The sequence below is a fragment of the Cetorhinus maximus genome, chromosome 17 (assembly GCF_964194155.1).
Source record: "Cetorhinus maximus chromosome 17, sCetMax3.hap1.1, whole genome shotgun sequence".
NCBI lineage: Eukaryota > Metazoa > Chordata > Chondrichthyes > Lamniformes > Cetorhinidae > Cetorhinus > Cetorhinus maximus.
Genome location: NC_135895.1, coordinates 4,621,005 through 4,638,381, shown reverse-complemented (window position 1 = coordinate 4,638,381; position 17,377 = coordinate 4,621,005). Strand labels below are relative to the sequence as shown.

The 17,377-nt window shown below is 46.4% G+C and overlaps 1 protein-coding gene across 1 annotated transcript in view; it reads right to left on the bottom strand.

Annotated features, from left to right (window-relative positions):
- The window catches only part of col24a1 (collagen type XXIV alpha 1), a 721,848-nt gene that overhangs the window by 472,443 nt on the left and 232,028 nt on the right, over window positions 1-17,377 (bottom strand). Inside the window, exon 6 of the mRNA XM_078561886.1 lies at window positions 15,242-15,295. Within this exon, the coding sequence (XP_078418012.1) occupies window positions 15,242-15,295 (54 nt within the window). The remainder of the gene's footprint in view (window positions 1-15,241; window positions 15,296-17,377) is intronic.

Genomic DNA, 17,377 nt, shown 5'->3' with positions numbered 1-17,377 from the left:
GTCACGAAGGAGATTGAAACTCAACACATTATGCCAACACCTTCAAATTCATTCCACAACATAATTAGTGGCAGATAGCATTTGAAGTTACACGTTTAATTTCCATCATATACTCAGTGTTCACCGGAGCACAAGAAGACAAAACATAAGAATTAGGAGCAGGAGTAGGCCATTTGGCCCCTCGAGCCTGCCCCACAGTTTGGTAAGATCGTGGCTGATCTAATTGTGGCCTCAACTCCACTTTCCTGTCCACCCCTTACATCCCCTTGTCAGATAAGAATCTATCGAACTCAGCCTTAAAAATATTCAATGACCTGCCCCCACTGCTCTCTGGGGAAGAGAATGCTTCAGACTAACGACCCTCTGAGAGAAAACATTTCTCCTCATCTCCATCTTAAATGGGTGACCACTTATTTTTAAACTGTGTCCCCTAGTTCTAGTCTCTCCCACAAGGAGAAACATCCATTCAGCATCCACCCTGTCAAGTCCCCTCAGGATCTTATACATTTCAATCAGATCACCTCTCAATCTTCTAAACTCCAGTGGATACAGGCCCAGCCTGTCCAACCTTTCCTCATTGGATAACCCCCTCATCCCAGGAACCAGTTGGGTAAATATTTTCTGAACTGCTTCTAATGCAATTATATCATTTCTTAAATAAGGAGACCAAACCTATACAAAGTACTCCAGCTGCAGACTCACTCAGGCCCTGTACAGCAATAGTAACACTTCCCTACTTTTATTCTCGATTCCCTTTGCAATAAACGCCAACATTCCATTTGCCTTCCTAATCACTTTGCCGTACCTGCAGGCGAACTTTTTGTGATTCATGTACCAGGACACCCAGGTCCCTCTGTACCACCGAGTTCTGCAATCTTCCTCCATTTAAATAGTATACTGCTCTTCTATTCTTCCTGCCAAAGTGAACAAGTTCATAAACAGTTTCTCCTAATTTACTCCATTAAAACTTACCATGCTTTTGAACCCCTCAATCAAATTTCCCCTTAACCCCCTCTGCTCTAAAAAGACCAAACCCAGCCTCTCCAGCCTCTCCAGTAACTGAAGTCTCTGCTCCCATTCTAGTAAATCTCCCTCTGCACTCTCTCCAAGGTCTTCACATCCTTTCCAAAGCACCGTGCCCAGAATTCGACGCAATGCTCCATCTGGGACCTAACCAGTGATTTATAAAAGGTTTAGCATAACTGCCTTGCCTTGTGCTGTTTGTGTGTGTGTGTTGGTCACATATCAGAAGTCACACTTCACTGTGTGTCACTTCATTGCAAGTAATTCCCATAATTACATAGAATTACATAGAGGCTGTTTGGCACAACTGATCCATGCTGGTGTTTATGCTCCACACAATTCTCCTCCCACCCCCTCTTCACCTCACCCTTTCAACAAAACCGTCTATTCCTTTCTCCCTCATATGTTTATGCTGTTTCCTGTTAAATGTATCTGTACTATTCACCTCAACTGTGATAGCTAGTTCCACATTCTTCCCCACTCTCTGGGTACAGCAGTTTCTCCTGAATTCCCAACTGGATTTATCAGTGACTATCTTGAATTTATGGCCCCTAGATTTGGACTCCTGAAACAAGTGGGAAAAGCTCTCTGTGAAACCATTGTGAAAGTAGCGCAGAAACTCTCCCAATATTCCCTTTCCCCAGAGATCTAACCTCTGCTCCTTTAATCACTCGTGAAACTGTTCAGAATGCCGATAAGAATACAGGGAAAGAGTTTAGACAGCCAGGAATAAAGGCCAATGAAGGTAGGACAGTTATTCTTGTAAAGGCTGGAGAGGGTCCAATCAATGTATTCACTCCTGCTCCATGTGCTGACAGTCACAGATTAAGAAGTTTAAATCAGCCAAATAATCTGATCAACAGAATAGTAAAAGCTAACACTGCAGCTCAAGTTACAGCTAGCAGCAAACACTAAGCTTTCTATAAAAGCAAAACACGGCAAATGCTGGAAATTCTGAAATAAAAGCAGAAAATGCGGGAGATACTCAGCAGTTCAGGCAGTATCTGCGGAGAGAGAAACATTTTCCGGCCCATCCCGCTAGCGGGATCCTCTGGGGTCCCGCCAGAGGCAACGGGTTTTTCAACCACTCGCCACATTTTCTGGCTCCACCCCACCCCCCCACCCCCGGCCACACACTGCAATGAGGGTGGAAAATTCACCTCAACGTTTCAGGCCTGTTGCCTTACAGTTAAAAGTTGTGGTTTACCGTTCTGCTAAATCTCGACTGGCGGCTGCGATATAAGATCATCGACCTGAAACGTGGACTCTTGTTTCTCTCCGCAGACACTGCCAAGTCTGCCGAGCATTTCCAGAATTTTCTGTTTTAACAACAAGCTTTCTTCTCCTTCTCTAGAGAGAGGCGAGGTGCCCGTGTAGTTCATCTGCTCTTTGTGCCATTTAATATACTTCCTAGTAACAATTTCACTCTTGCCCTGGACGGCCGAACTTTCCACTTGGTAGCGCGAGGTGATTTCCAGCTGTCCAAGACTAGACTTGCCAAGGATATTAGTGAAAAATGTGATATTTGTAAAACGTACAGGGGCAGGATCTTCCTGTCAGTGAGCGGGGATGGGGCCTGCTCGCCGACATGTAAATTGATGTGTGATGATGTTGGGAGTTCCACCCGACATCACCCCGCGTTATTTCCATTTTCAGGTTGGCGGGGGTGCAGTTGAGTCAGCTGTGCGCCCGCCGACCTGTCAACGACCTATTGAGGCCATTGAAAAACTAATTAAGGTCATTAATGGATCTGCCCGTCCAAACTTAGGGTTGGCGGGCAGGCCGGGAGCCCTGGCGGGCTTCAGAAAAAGCATGAAACCTCATCCACGGGCGGGATGAGGTTTCATGAGGGTATTTAAAATTTTATTAAAGGTTTCAATAAAAGCTAAGGACATGTCCCAACTCATGTGACAGTGTCGCATGAGGGGACATGTCAGGGAAATTTTTTTATCATTTGTATTACAATTTTTAATTCCAAGCCAATCTCCCTGATGTTGCACTTAGCCTCAGGGAGATCAGTGCACTCTTTTGTGCACATGTGCGAAAGAGCACACTCCCGGTTGAGGGAATCCCCCCCGTCCGCACAGGGAGCGCATCGCGCTTCCGAGCGGACGACACGTTGGGTGGGCCTTAATTGGCCCGCCCACGTAAAATGGCGGCACACCCCCCGAGCAGGGGGCGCCGATCGGAGGCACGCCCACCCGGGCCCGGTCCCGCACTTCCCCCCCAACAGGGGGAAAGTTTTTCCCCAGGAGAATGCTATCGCGACCAGTGGTAAGTCTTCCACTGGCGAGAGATTTTAATGAAATTATAGCGTTGGACCTCAAAGTATGTGAAAAAGGAGAAAAATGTTTTTCTTCTACATTTTGTAGATGTAGTGATTACATTTAGTCTGGCAATGGTAATTTGTAGTAAAGACAAAAAAGTAATCATCGATAAGATAATGGAAAGATGGAAGGGAACAGGGCTGGGAGCACCAGCTAAATTCTTACTGGACACTGGAGGAGAATTTGTCAATGATGAATTCAGGAGCGTGTGTGAAAATTTGGAAGTTGTGGTAATGCACACAGCAGCAGACAGTCCTTTCAGCACTGGGACATGTGAGAGACATCACGCTGTGATCGACAAAATGCTCTGAAAAGTTTTAACTGACCAACCGAATTGTAAATTGACAACTGCTCTAGCGTGGGGAGTACATGCAAAAAACACACTTCAGATGGTTGGGAGCTATAGCCTTTGTCAATTAGTTAATGGCAGGAATCTGAAGATACCGTCAATAATGTGGGACCATCCCCCCTGCCGCTTTGGAGGGGATGATCATTAGTTCCATTTTTGCAGGACATTTGAATGCCGTGCAGGGAGGAGAGCATTTATTAAGGTAAAGGTTTCAGAAAAAAATCAGGAGAGCTTTGAGGTATCGAATTAGGCCACCAGGGATGAATTTTAAGCCCCGGAACATGACGTATTACGAAGGAGAAGGGCGGAAAGAGTGGATAGGCCCAGGAAAAGTTATAGGCACTGATGGCAAAACAATAATCTTGCAAAGTGGTAACCAAACTGAGAGAGTACATTCCACGCGGCTCACTGGCATGGATTACACACCGACAGAACCTGAACAGAGGAAGGAAACTGAAGATGCACCAGGCACTTTGCACACGAATATGCCGGACTTGTACGAACACCGGATTGTGGCAGATAACAGGCCAACTGAGAGTGGACCAAATGATCGTGAAGATCAGGATAGGGCCGTTTGTCATAACTATCAAAAGTTAGAACTAGGGTGGTGTATGTGTCAGAAGGGATTAGTGAGTGGAGGGAAGTCACAGTAGGAAGGGCAGGAAAGCCAGGAAGCGTAGTGTAAGTTCAGGCAGTGGGCGCTATAGTGATCACAACCCAAGTAAAAGATCAAGAACTTGTAAAAGGAAGTCTAGTCACAGGAGGGATGGGTCGTGTCATAGTCGCCCAGATAGGGACAGGAGATCTAATAGGGGACGTTGTTTAACAAGAGCAAGGACTAAAAAACAGGTGAGGAGTGTCAGAAGAAGTAGGAGCCCCTACGATAGAGAAACTCTAGTGTTTACTAACAAGTTTGATGGTAAATTGGCAAAGGAGGCAAAACAAAAAGAACTCGACAATTGGGGAGAGTTTGGTGTTTACATGGAGGTGCCTGACAAAGGACAGCCAGTGTTGTCCCATAGATGGATATGTTCGGAGAAAGTACTTCCCAAAGGTATGTATAAAACTAAAGTCAGACTTGTAACTCGGGGATTTGAGGAACAACTGTGTAACCAGGAAGTTAGAGCAGAATTCCCAACACCAGTTTGAGGATTTTCCTCGCACTCTTAGCTACATATTCTTGGGAATGTGAATCTGTTGATGTCAAAGCAGCATTTTTGCAAGGGGAACAATTCCAAAGAGAAGAATTCTTAAAGCCTCCAAAAGAAGCAGGTGATATAGAGGGGAAATTATAGAGGCTGAACAAGTGTGTTTACGGGCTAATGGGTTTGGTATTTTTCAGTTAGATCCATCCTACTAAAAGCTGGTTGTTTTCAGCTAAAAGCAGATCCAGAAATGTTTTATTGGAACGATGAAAGAAAGCTAGCAGGAATTCTCTTAATGCACGCAGGTGATTTCCTGTGCGGGGGGGATCTGCCACATTTGAGAAATTTTGTGACAGATAAAATTATAAAGGAATTCAAACTTGGAAGTCAGATTTCTGGAGCTTTTAAGTGCAAAGCTTTGGACATGAGGCAGACTGAGTCAGGAATAAAAACAGAAAATGCTGGAAAAACTCAGCAGGTCTGACAGCATCTGTGAAGAGGGAAACTGAGTTAACATTTTGAGTCTGTATGACCCTTCTTCAGAATAATGTCCATCCTGGCTCAGTGGGTAGCACTCACCCCTCTGAGTCAGCAGACTGTAGCTTCAAATTACATGGAGACCTCAGTACATATCCAGACTGACACTCCTAGTGCAGTACTGAGAGAGTGCAGCACTGTCAGAGGGTCAGTACTGAGGGAGTGCTGCACTGTCAGAGGGTCTGTGCTGACGGAGTGCTGCACTGTCAGAGGGTCAGTACTGAGGGAGTGCTGCACCGTCAGAGGGTCAGTACTGAGGGAGTGCTGCACTGTCAGAGGGTCAGTACTGAGGGAGTGCTGCACCGTCAGACGGTCAGTACTGAGGGAATGCTGCACTGTCAGAGGGTCAGTACTGAGCGAGTGCTGCGCTGTCGGAGGGTTAGTACTGAGGGAATGCGGCACTGTCAGAGGATCAGTACTGAGGGAGTGCTGCACTGTCAGAGGGTCAGTACTGAGGGAGTGCTGCACTGTCAGAGGGTCAGTACTGAGGGAGTGCTGCACTGTCAGAGGGTCAGTACTGAGGGAGTGCTGCACTGTCGGAGGGTTAGTCCTGAGGGAGTGCTGCACTGTCAGAGGGTCAGTACTGAAGGAGTGTTGCACTTGTCAGAGGGTCAGTACTGAGGGAGTTCTGCACTGTCAGAGGGTCAGTACTGAGGGAGTGCTGCACAGTCAGAGAGCCAGTACTGAGGGAGTGCCGCACTGTCGGAGAGTCAATACTGAGGGAGTGCTGCACTATCGGAGGGTCAGTACTGAGGGAGTGCTGCACTGTCAGAGGGTCAATGTTGAGAGAGTGCTGCACTGTCAGAGGGTCAGTACTGAGGGAGTGCTGCAGTCAGAGAGTCAGTACTGAGGGAGTGCTGCACTTTCAGAGGTGTCATCTTTCAGACAAGATGCAAGACTCCATCTACCTTCTCAGGTGGGTGTAAAAGATTGGGTGGCACTATTTGAAAGAAGAGCAGAGGATTTCTCTTCTGTGCTTGGCAATATTTATCGCTTAATCAAGATCATTAAAAAAAAGATCGTCCGGTCGTTTTCACATTGATTTGTTTGGGATCTTGCTGTGTGAAAATTGGCTGCCATGTTCCCTACATCACAGCAGCGACTATACTTCATAAAGCTCTTCACTGGCTGGAAAGCGCTTTGAGATAACCTGAGGCTGTGAAAGGTGCTATAGAAATGCAAATGTTTCCTTTTCTTCCCGGTGGTCGGAGTTCTGGCTGTTTTATTTTCCCCCTCCTTATCTCAAAGGCATCGGGGGTTCATTTTTACCTTGACTCACTGGGTGAGAATTAAAGCCATGGGATCGAATGGAGAACTTGGTTAATGACCCACACTGTACTGCTCACCACTGGTTTCATTTAGAAATAAAATGGGACATGTCGTGAAACTCATTTCCTGAGATTCTTGAGAATCTAACTTTCCAATGGGAGTCTTATATTTAAAAAACACTTTGAAACCGACCATTGTTTTTCCCCTTATTTGAGCTTCATGGTTATCTTGACTTACTTTGCTGTGACAACGTCACATGCAAACACGAGACTCGGTCAAAGCCTCTCTTACAACCAACAACTTTTCAATCTTTATCGGATGTGGGAGCCTAAAGCTCATTTTAGTCATCGAGAAACCGTGTCTTCAGTTAATTTAGCGGAATCCAGCTTGGTTATATTCACAGCAATAACAACGGATGTTTCTACAGGGCATTTAATATAGTAAAATGGCCCAAGGCACTTCACAATATGAGACATAAGCGGGACATCGAGCCACATCAGGATATTAAGACCGGGCTCCGTTACCGAGGTAGGTTTTAAGGAGAATTTTAGATGAGGAGAGAGTGGAGAGGTTTAGGGAGGGAGTTCCAGAGCTTGGGATCCAGGCAGCTGAAGCCACGGCCGCCAATGGTGGAGTGATTAAAATCTGGGATGCTAATGAGGCCAGAACCATACGAACATACAAAATAGGGGTAGAAGTAGGCCATTTGGCCCCTCGAGCCTGCTCCACCATTCAATAAGATCATGACTGATCTGTTTGTGTTTTGGATTTACTTGCATTGCCATAGCCTCCAGGGCTATGGGCCAAGCGCAGAAAAATGGGATTATTGTAGTCAGATCTTTGTTGACCGGTGCGGACACGATGGGGCCGAATGGCCTCCTTCTGTGCTGTAAACGTCTATGAGTCTTTATGAATTCCATATTCCCATCTAACTCCAATAACCTTTGATTCCCTTGCCTAACAAGAATCTATCTACCTCCGCCATGAAAATATTTATTGACCCCACCTCCACCACCTTCTGAGGCAGAGAGTTCCAAAGTCGCACAACCCTCTGAGGGAAAACATTTCTCCTCATCTCTGTCCTAAAAGGGCAACACCTAATTTTAAACACCTAATTGCCCCCTAGTTCTGGACTCACCCACAAGAGGAAATATCCTTTCCATGTTGCCAATACCGTTCAGGATCTTGTTATTTCAATCAAATCACCCCTCACTCTTCTAAACTCCAGTGGAAACAAGCCCACTGTCCACCCTTTCCTTATAAGACAATCCGCTCATTCCAGGTATCAATCTAGTAAACCTATCTAGAATTACAGGAGCCCAGAGAGTTCTAGGCTGGTGAAGATTACAGAGACGGATGGGCAGGGGGAGGGTGTGGTGAGACCACAGGGGATTTTAGAACAACCATGATGATTTTTAAACCAGGGTGTTGTCAGACTGGGAGCCAATGCAGGTCAGCGAGCACAGATGTGATGGTTGAATGGGACTTGGTGTGAGTTAGGACATGGGCAGCAGAGTCTTGGATGAGCTCAAGTTTACAGGGGGTGCACTGTGGGAGTGAGGCCAGGAGTGTGTCGGAATATTCGAGTCTAGAGGTACCAAATGCATGGACGCAACTGATGGGCTGAGTCAGGGGTGAAGTTGGGCAATGTTACGGAGGTGGAATTTGGGGGGTTGTGGTAGGGCAGTGGGGATGCGAATGTGAACTTATCTCGGGGCCAGATGGGTTTGGTTCAGCCTCAGACAGTGGCCTGGGAGAGAGATGGAGTGGGTGGCAAGGGAATGGAGGTTGTGGCAGGAACAGGAGACAATGTTTAAACAAATTATCCCTTGAGAGCGTGTATTGGCTCCATACTTAGTAAACAAATCATCAAGTCCTAAATATAGAAGCCTCCCTCCACCACGTTCAAAACCAGATGTGGGGCAAAGTCTACAGCAGTAGGCGTTATCACTGATCACATCGAAATGCTTGTTTACTGGTAAATATTCAATTAAAACCTTAATCAGTATTCAAGTGAATGGCAAGAGTAACACAAGGTGAAGAAATATGTGGAAAAAAGGATCACCACCTAAAAAATGGATGGGGGGGGATGGAGAGGGTGTTTACATAAGGGGCGGGGGGCAATGATTATTCGTGTGGATCACAGTGGGTCTTCACCTCTCGCTGGTCTGATCTCTCTTGACCCTACACAGGCCAACTCTACCTGAATGTATTCCTGGGCCAGGATTTTCCTGTTCGGTGTGTGGGGGCGGGCCCCGCACGCCGACACTTAAAATGACGCCCGGTGATGTCGGGTATGCGTCCCGAATTCGCCGTGCGCCATTCCGGGCTTTCATTTGGCAGGCGCACACCAGAGTGGGCTGCGCGCCCGCCGAACTGTCATAGGCCTGTCAAGGCCATTAATGAACTAATTAGTGTCATTGTCAGGGCTGCTCATCCAACCTTAAGGTTGGCGGGGGGCAGGCGAAGAGCCCAGGCGGCCTTCGCATTTCTCATGAAACTTCATCCACGGGCGGGATGAGGCTTCATGAAGGTTTTAATAATTAAATAAAACATTTTATCAAGATTCATAAACATGTCCCAGCTCATGTGACACTGTCACATGAGGGGACATGTCTGAATAATTTTCTTTTTTCTTTTTTTCCCAACTGTACAACTGCACTTAATCTTGCCTCAGGGAGATTTCTGCGCGTGTGCGTGAAAAAGCACAGGCCCTGACTCTCCCTCCTCACCCCCCCACCCCACCCCCCAACCCCCCCCCACCCCCCTCACCCCCCCCCCCCCCCCCCCCCTCACCCCCCCCCCCCCCCCCCCCGCCCCCCCCACCCCAACCGCACAGGCAGTGCTGAGCGCTCCCGAGCACACATCACGTTGGGCGGGCCTTAATTGGCCCGCCCATGTAAAATGGCAGCGTGCAGCAGATCGCGGGCGGTGATTGGCTCCCCATCCGCCCGCACCCACTTCCAACCCGCCCACCCGATGGGGAGAAAATTCTCCCCCTGGAGGTTCCATCACATGACCAATCGCCCCACCCCACCCTCTCGTCATTGGTTGTCGACACGTCCAGTCAAAGCCCAGCCTTCAGCACAGCCAATCAGGAAGGAAAAGACTCTTGGGTATTTTTTGACTATCAGCCTTTTCTCTGACCACCAGTACTTTTTTACAACTCATAGAGAGACAACAATGTTAAAAAGGGTGGGAAAAAAACCCCCGCATTCTTTTAATGTCCCGATGGTTTTTCTCCCAGAATTATCCTGGAGATTAACCTTCAGTCCCTTAGAGACTCTGGGCCAATGTTAAAGGGTTGGCAATCCCTACATAACCCCAATTTGGAGCAGATTCAGTTGAATACAGTGTGAGCTGCTGATGATATCTCCCCTCTTCAGAGTCCACTACTGCCAGGAACAAGCCATGGTGCTGAGGTCAAGCTGGGATGTGTTTCAGATAACTGAAGGAGTTAATGGACAGAAGTTATTACCCCTGGGGCAGGGGGAAGCCCAGAACAAGGGGGCATAACATTAAAATTAAAGCCAGGCTTTTCAGATGTGATGTCCAGGACCCACCTTCTTTACAACATCCTGGGTGTTACCATTGAACAGAAACTGAATTGGACTAGCCATATAAATGCTGTGGCTACAAGAGCAGGTCAGAGGCTAGGAATCCTGTGGCGAGTAACTCACCTCCTGACTTCCCAAAGCCTGTCCACCATCTACAAGGCACAAGTCAGGAGTGTGATGGAATACTCCCACTTGCCTGGATGAGTGCAGCTCCCACAATACTCAAGAAGCTCAACACCATCCAGGACAAAGCAGCCCCGCTTGATTGGCACCCCATCCACAAACATTCACTCCCTCCACCATCAACGCACAGTAGCAGCAGTGTGTACCATCTACAGGATGCCCTGCAGGAATTCACCAAGGCTCCTTAGACAGCACCTTCCAAATCCACGATCACTACCATCTAGAAGGACGAGGGCAGCAGATAGATGGGAACACCGCCACCTGGAAGCTCCCCTCCAAGTCACTCACCATCCTGACTTGGAAATATATCACCGTTCCTTCGCTGTCACTGGAGCTCCCTCCCTAACAGCACTGTGGGTGTACCTACACCACATGGATTTCAGCGGTTCAAGATGTCAGCTCACCACCACCTTCTCAAGGGACAATTAGAGATGGTCCAATGATGCTCACATCTCGAGAATAGATTTTTAAAACGGTTGTGGAATTCTATCTCCAAAACATTGTTTCGGCTGGGGGGAGAATTTCAAAATGGAGATTGATGAGATTTTTTGTTGTGTAAAGGTATTAATGATGAAAGAACAGGGGCAATAGAGGGAGTTATGACATAGATCAGCCACAATCTGACTGAACGGTGGAACAGGCTCAAAGGGACTGAATAGTCTCCCTCTATGGGAGCACAATACAGTAACCTGCAACGTGAAAGCAAAGGTGCTTTTCTTTTCATCGCTCACCTGTCCTAATGACAGTCTAAAGAGTGACAATGGATCCTTTGCTGTACCTTTGACTAAGAACTAGTGTGAGAGGGCTTGTTAGAAGTGGAAGAAATCCATTTGAAAGTGAAAGACACTCCAATTCAGTCTATTTAGCTTAAAGAGGGATATGTGTGCGTGTGTGTGTGTGTGAAGATAATGCCAATGCCAGTGTAAGCCTAGGATAGAAAATGGCAATGATCCAGGGACGAATGTAATCAAACCGGAATCTGTGGTAAGGCAGGTACTTAAGGTGCCTGGTGAGAAAGAACAGTTGTTGAATGCTTGGCAATTACAGCCGCCTTTCCAAAATATGATGAACAAATGTAAACATTGAAATAGGTGTTGAAGGCTGAAATTGTGGAAATCATCCAAAGCAATCAAAATGTCAGGGGAAGTAACCACATACAAGCACAGCCTTGTCAGTCACAGCTTCTACAGTGGAACCCTCACCCATGAGTCAGGAAATTGTGGATTCAAAACAAAGATTATTAGATTGTTATTACTCAGCATATTTAGGGTTACAAAAACAAGGTGGGCAATTGGAGTTAAGATACAGATCAGCCATGATCTGATTGGATGATGGAACTGGCTGAATGGCCTCCTCCTGTTTCTATGTAAGGGCTGACCCTCAGAGATGCACTGTTCCCCCACTGCACACCGTGTATCAGTTACAATGCATTAAAACTTCCTCAAATCGTCCTGATACATTGGTCATGATATCGTCAAGATTCACTCCAACAGCAACTTGCACTTATGTTTATATTAATGTAGTAAAACACCCCAAGGCACTTCACAGGGGGAGATGGTGGTGTAGTGGTAATGTTACTGGCTGGTAACCCAGGCTCATCCTCTGGGGACGTGGGTTTAAATCCCCCCCATAACAACTGGTGCAATTTAAATTCAATTAATAAATCTAAAATATAAAGTTAGACTCAGTAATGGTGACCATGGAACTACCTTCAATCGTCATAAAAACCCATCTGGTTCACTAATGCCCTTTAGGGAAGGAAATCTGCCGTCCTTACCTGGCCTGGCCTACATGTGACTCCAGACCCACAGCGACGTGGTTGACTCTTAACTGCCCCCATGAAATGGCCGAGCAAGCCATTCAGTTCAAGGGCAATTCAGGATGGACAACAAATGCTGGTATTGCCAGTGACACCCACATCCCATGAAAGAATTAAAAATTAGGAGTTGTTAAGTAACATCCGATGCTGACCCATAGAAGGAATCATCGGCCAGGATTTTCCCATTGGCGAGTGGGGGGTGGGGCCCACTCGCTGATGCGTTAAATGACGTGTGGAACTCCCGATGTCACCGCGCCCCATTTAAATTTTCCGGTAGGTGGGGGCACAGCAAAATCAGCTGTGTGCCCGCCGACCTGTCAATGTCCAATTGAGGCCATTGACCGAGTCATTTAGCTAATTAATGGACCTGCCCGTCCAACCTTAAGGTTAACGGGCAGGCCAGGAGCCCCAGCGGGAATTAGAAAAAGCATCAAACCTCATCCATGGGCGGGATGAGGTTTCATGTAGGTTTTAAAAAATTTTATTGAAGTGTTTTTAAAAGTTATGGACATGTCCCAACTCATGTGACAGTGTCACATGGGGGGACATGTCAGGGATTTTGTTTTCTACCTTTAATAATTTGTACAGTAGAGGCGATTTCCCTGAAGCTGCACTTAGCCTCAGGGAGATGAGTGCGCTCTTTCGTGCGCGTGCGTGAAAGACCACACTCCCAGCTGAGGGATTTCCCCCCCCCAACCCGCCTGCACAGGGAGTGCATAGCGCTTCCTGGCAGATGTCATGCTGGGTGGGCCTTAATTGGCGTAAAATGGCAGCGCGCCCCCAATTGGAGATGCACCTCCACGTGCCCGCTCTTCAACTTCCACCCCGATGGGGGCAAAATTCTACCCATAGAATGGTTACAGCAAAGGAGGAGGCCATTCAACCATCATGCTGATGCTGGCTCTCTGCAAGTGCAACTCACCTGGTCCCACTCCCTGTCTTTTCCCCATAACCCTCCTTTTTTCATCAGAAAAAGAATTCCCTTTTTTTTGCCTGGATTGAATCTACTTCCAGCACGCTCTCAGGCAGTGAATTCCTGATCAGGAGATCCTGGCCAAAAGCTCAGTCAATGTTTTGTTGAAGTGTCTTAAAGGAGGAAAGAGGGTGAGAGCGGCAGAGAGGTTTAAGGAGGGGAGTTCAGAGATTAGGGCCCGGGCAGTGGAAGGTACAGCCAGCAATGGTGGAGCCGAGAAAATCGAGATGTGCAAGAGGTCACAATTGAACGAGCACGGAGATCTCGGAGGGTTGTGGGACTGGAGGAGGTTTCAGAGATAGGGAGGATTGTAGGGGCTGGAGGAGGTTTCAGAGATAGGGAGGATTGTAGGGGCTGGAGGAGGTTTCAGAGATAGGGAGGATTGTAGGGGCTGGAGGAGGTTACAAAGATAGGGAGGGTTGTAGGGGCTGGGCTCTTGAGAGTCATACGGACTCGAAACGTTAACTGTGTTCCTCTCCGCAAATGCTGCCGGACCTGCTGAGTTTTTCCAGGTATTTTTGTTTTTGTTTTGGATTTCCAGCACCCGCAGTTTTTTGCTTTTATCTACAGGTTTCAGGAGGGTGGGAGATGAGACATTTCCTATCAGTGAGCTTCTTGTGGAGGTTTGATCAGAGCCATCAGCTCCCTGACTTGCTTTATCAAAATCATTACAATCAACATTTAACCTTGCGTGCTCTAAGGAGAACAATCCCAGCATCTCCAATCTCTCCTCACTCCTGATGGTATTCTGGTAAACCTCCTGTGCACCCCTTCCAAAGACTTGCCATCCTTCCTAAATTGTAGTAGCTAGAATTGTGGCCAATAATCCACCTGGGTCTAATCAGTGATTTGTAAAGGTTTTTTATGACATAATTATTTTGGTATTCAATTTCCCTATTCACAATGCAGTGATTCCATCTGTTTGCTTGTTCACTTTGTTTAGTCATCTTCAAAGATTTTGTCAATATGCACCCCAGGGTCCCTTGGCTCTTCCAACACACTCTCCACTTACCTGGATGAGTGCAGCTCCAACAACACTCAAGAAGCTTGACTCCATCCAGCACAAAGCAGCCCATTTGATTGGCACCACATCCACAAACATTCACTCCCTCCACCACCGACGCAAAATAACAGTAGTGTGTACCATCTACAAGATGCACTGCAGCAACTCACCAAGGCTCCTTTGACAGCACCTTCCAAACCATGACCACTACCATCTAGAAGGACAAGGGCAGCAGATAGATGGGAACACCACCAGCTGGAAGTTCCTCTCCAAGTCACTCACCATCCTGACTTGGAAATATATTGCTGTACCTTCACTGTCACTGGATCAAAATCCTGGAATGCCCTCCCTAACAGCACCTACACGACATGGACTGTAGCAGTTCAAGAAGGCAGCTCACCACTACCTTCTCAAGGGCAATTAGGGATGGGCAATAAATGCTGGCCTAGCCAGCGATACACACATCCCATGAACAAATAAAAAAAGCCTGACGTATCTGTATTAAACGTTAGCTTCCAATGAAATACTTTTTGACATATAGTCATGATTGTAAGGTAGGAAATTCAGCTACCAATTTCTACGCAGCAAGCTCCCACAAACAGATAATAACCAGATAATCTGTTTTTGTGATGTTGATTGAGGGATAAGTATTGGCCAGGACACCGAGGAGAACTCCCCAGCTCTGCTTTGAACTAGCGCTATGGGATCACCACTAACCTCTGCCTTTGCTTGTTTCTGAGTGGGGACCCCAGGAGGGAGGGTTTAAATCATTGCCGTATTGGCAGGGTTGGGGGGTGGGGTGCGTGGTGGGATTGCCCCATCGATGATTAAACTTCCCGATCAGATTAAAACCACCTATTGGGTTTCAGCGACACAATTCTGCTTAAAGCTTGCACATTCCCCTTCCAACCAGCAAGCCCATCAGTGTTAAAATTCAACATACATAAAAAATAAGCCAGGGCTCAAACCATTACCACACTTTGATTTTTTTCCCCCCTTTAATGACATAGTCTTGGGGAAAATCTTACAGTAAGAAAGAAAAGAACAGTTTTTTACCTTTTGACCTGCGGGACCGGGAGGGCCGACTAGGCCAATGGTACCTGGATCACCCTGTGCGAGAGAAAATTCACAAGATCAGATACAAAGATATAAAACTACATGTGTTATGGACAATGCCAAAGGGATTCCATAAACATCTCTCATCGTTGTGTATTGAATCTTTAGTTATTGCACTGAATTCGAAGAATTTAAAGGGGAAAAAAGTGACATGACGATTGGAGGGGATAAATCAGGGGAGGTGAGGATAATTGGATAACTCTGTCAAAGGGCCAGCACAGGCACAAAGGGGCTGAATGGCCTCTTCCTGTGTCCTATGATTCTAAGTTCTTTTGAATATCTTTAATCTTCTCACCTTCTCTAGTCAGTGGAGTTTAGAAGAATGAGAGTTGGTCTAATTGAAATAGATATTCCTAATCAGTTTGACAGGGTCGATGCTCAGAGGTCGTTTCCCCCTGGCTGGAGAGTCTAGATCATGGGGTACAATCTCAGGCTAAGGGGTCAGCCATTTAGGACTGAAAAGAGGAGGAATTTCTTCACTCAGAGCAAGTAAGAGAGCAGAGAATGCTCAGCCATTGAGTATATTCAGATTGATAGATTATTTGGATACTCAGGGAAGTTGGAGTTTTCTTCTCGCTGAAAATTTGTAGGACTCCAGGCGGCTGGGAGGCGATGGGATCGAGAGGATCAGCACTGTCACTGGTGGCTACCATCCCATTGTACGTTGGTAGCCCCCGGATACATAGAGTGGTCTTTACTGAACAGGAAGCAGGATGCTTCCATCAAATTATAGATTCTTCCCAATTGGTCCATGCATTTATGCTCCAGAAGAGGCCCCTCCCATCCCTCTTCATCTCACCCTATCAGCATATCCTTCTATTCCTTTCTCCCTCATATGTTTACCCAGCTTCCCCTTCAATGTATCTATACTATTCACCTCAACCACTCCCTGTGGTAGCAAGTTCCACATTCTCACCGCTCTCTGGGTAAAGACATTTCTTGTGAAACCCCTGTTGGATTTATTTGTGACTATCTTCTATTTAGGACCCCTAGTTTTGACTCATCGTCAAGTGGAAACATTTTCTCTTTGTCAATCCTACCAAGTAGAGACCTCTATCAGGTCACCCCTGGGCCAAAAGAAAAGAACCCCAGCTTGTTCCAACTCTCCTGATGGATACAACCTTTCAGTTCCAGTATCATCCCTTGTGAATCTTTTTTTGCCCCTTCTCCCGTACCTCAATATCCCTTCCATAATATACAAATAAGAACTGGGCACAGCACTGCTCGTGTGGCTGAAGCAAGGTTTAACATAACCTCTCTGCTCTTCAATTCTATCCTTCGGGAGATGCATCCAGTGCTTGGTCACTCTTCTTTAAAAATGTTTTTATTAACCTGCGTTGTTCCTTTTAGAGACTTGTGTACCTGTAATTAAGCTGTGTTGGCAATCTAAATGGTTTCAGTTGGTTAAAACTCCAGCACTAATGATGGTCAAACCTTTGGCTGTTGCCAACCTGTTTGCAAGATCTCTGGACTTTGATGAATTTTGAGTGCATCTACGGTGAAGGGAGGAGGAGTAAACTCTGTATCGGGCAAACTAACTTTTCTGAGGTAGATCTCTTAGTAATTTGTCTAGAACTCTTTGAAAGGTGCAGACCCGGCCATCTCCATTTGAATGGGCTCATAACTACTCCACTTCTTCTAAAGAGCACAACCAACTCCTGGATTCATCAGCAGAAACGTTAACAAATTGATGGAGGCTGTGATTCATGAGAAATCAGGTAAAATGAGATCTTTGGTTCATATTTTTAATTAACTGTGAAGTTAAATTTTAAATAGCATGTAAAACCACACATTAAATGGTGCTATAGTTCTTCGTGAGCTTTGTTGAGAGCAGGTATTCCCCTCCAACTTTGAATGGAAGAACAAAATTATATTTTGTGCATTTTTCTAATTTTTAACTCCTTTATTCCAGCCTGGTCTCCTGGCCAGGATCAATAGACAGTTTGGTCATCTACCCCAACGACTATCAATACCTTTTAACATGCATTCATCTCTCATTTGGCCTAGAAAAGAATCTATGAGCACAATGATCCAGGCAAGTTGTCACTATGGCTTTTGCGGGAGGGAGAAGTGGAG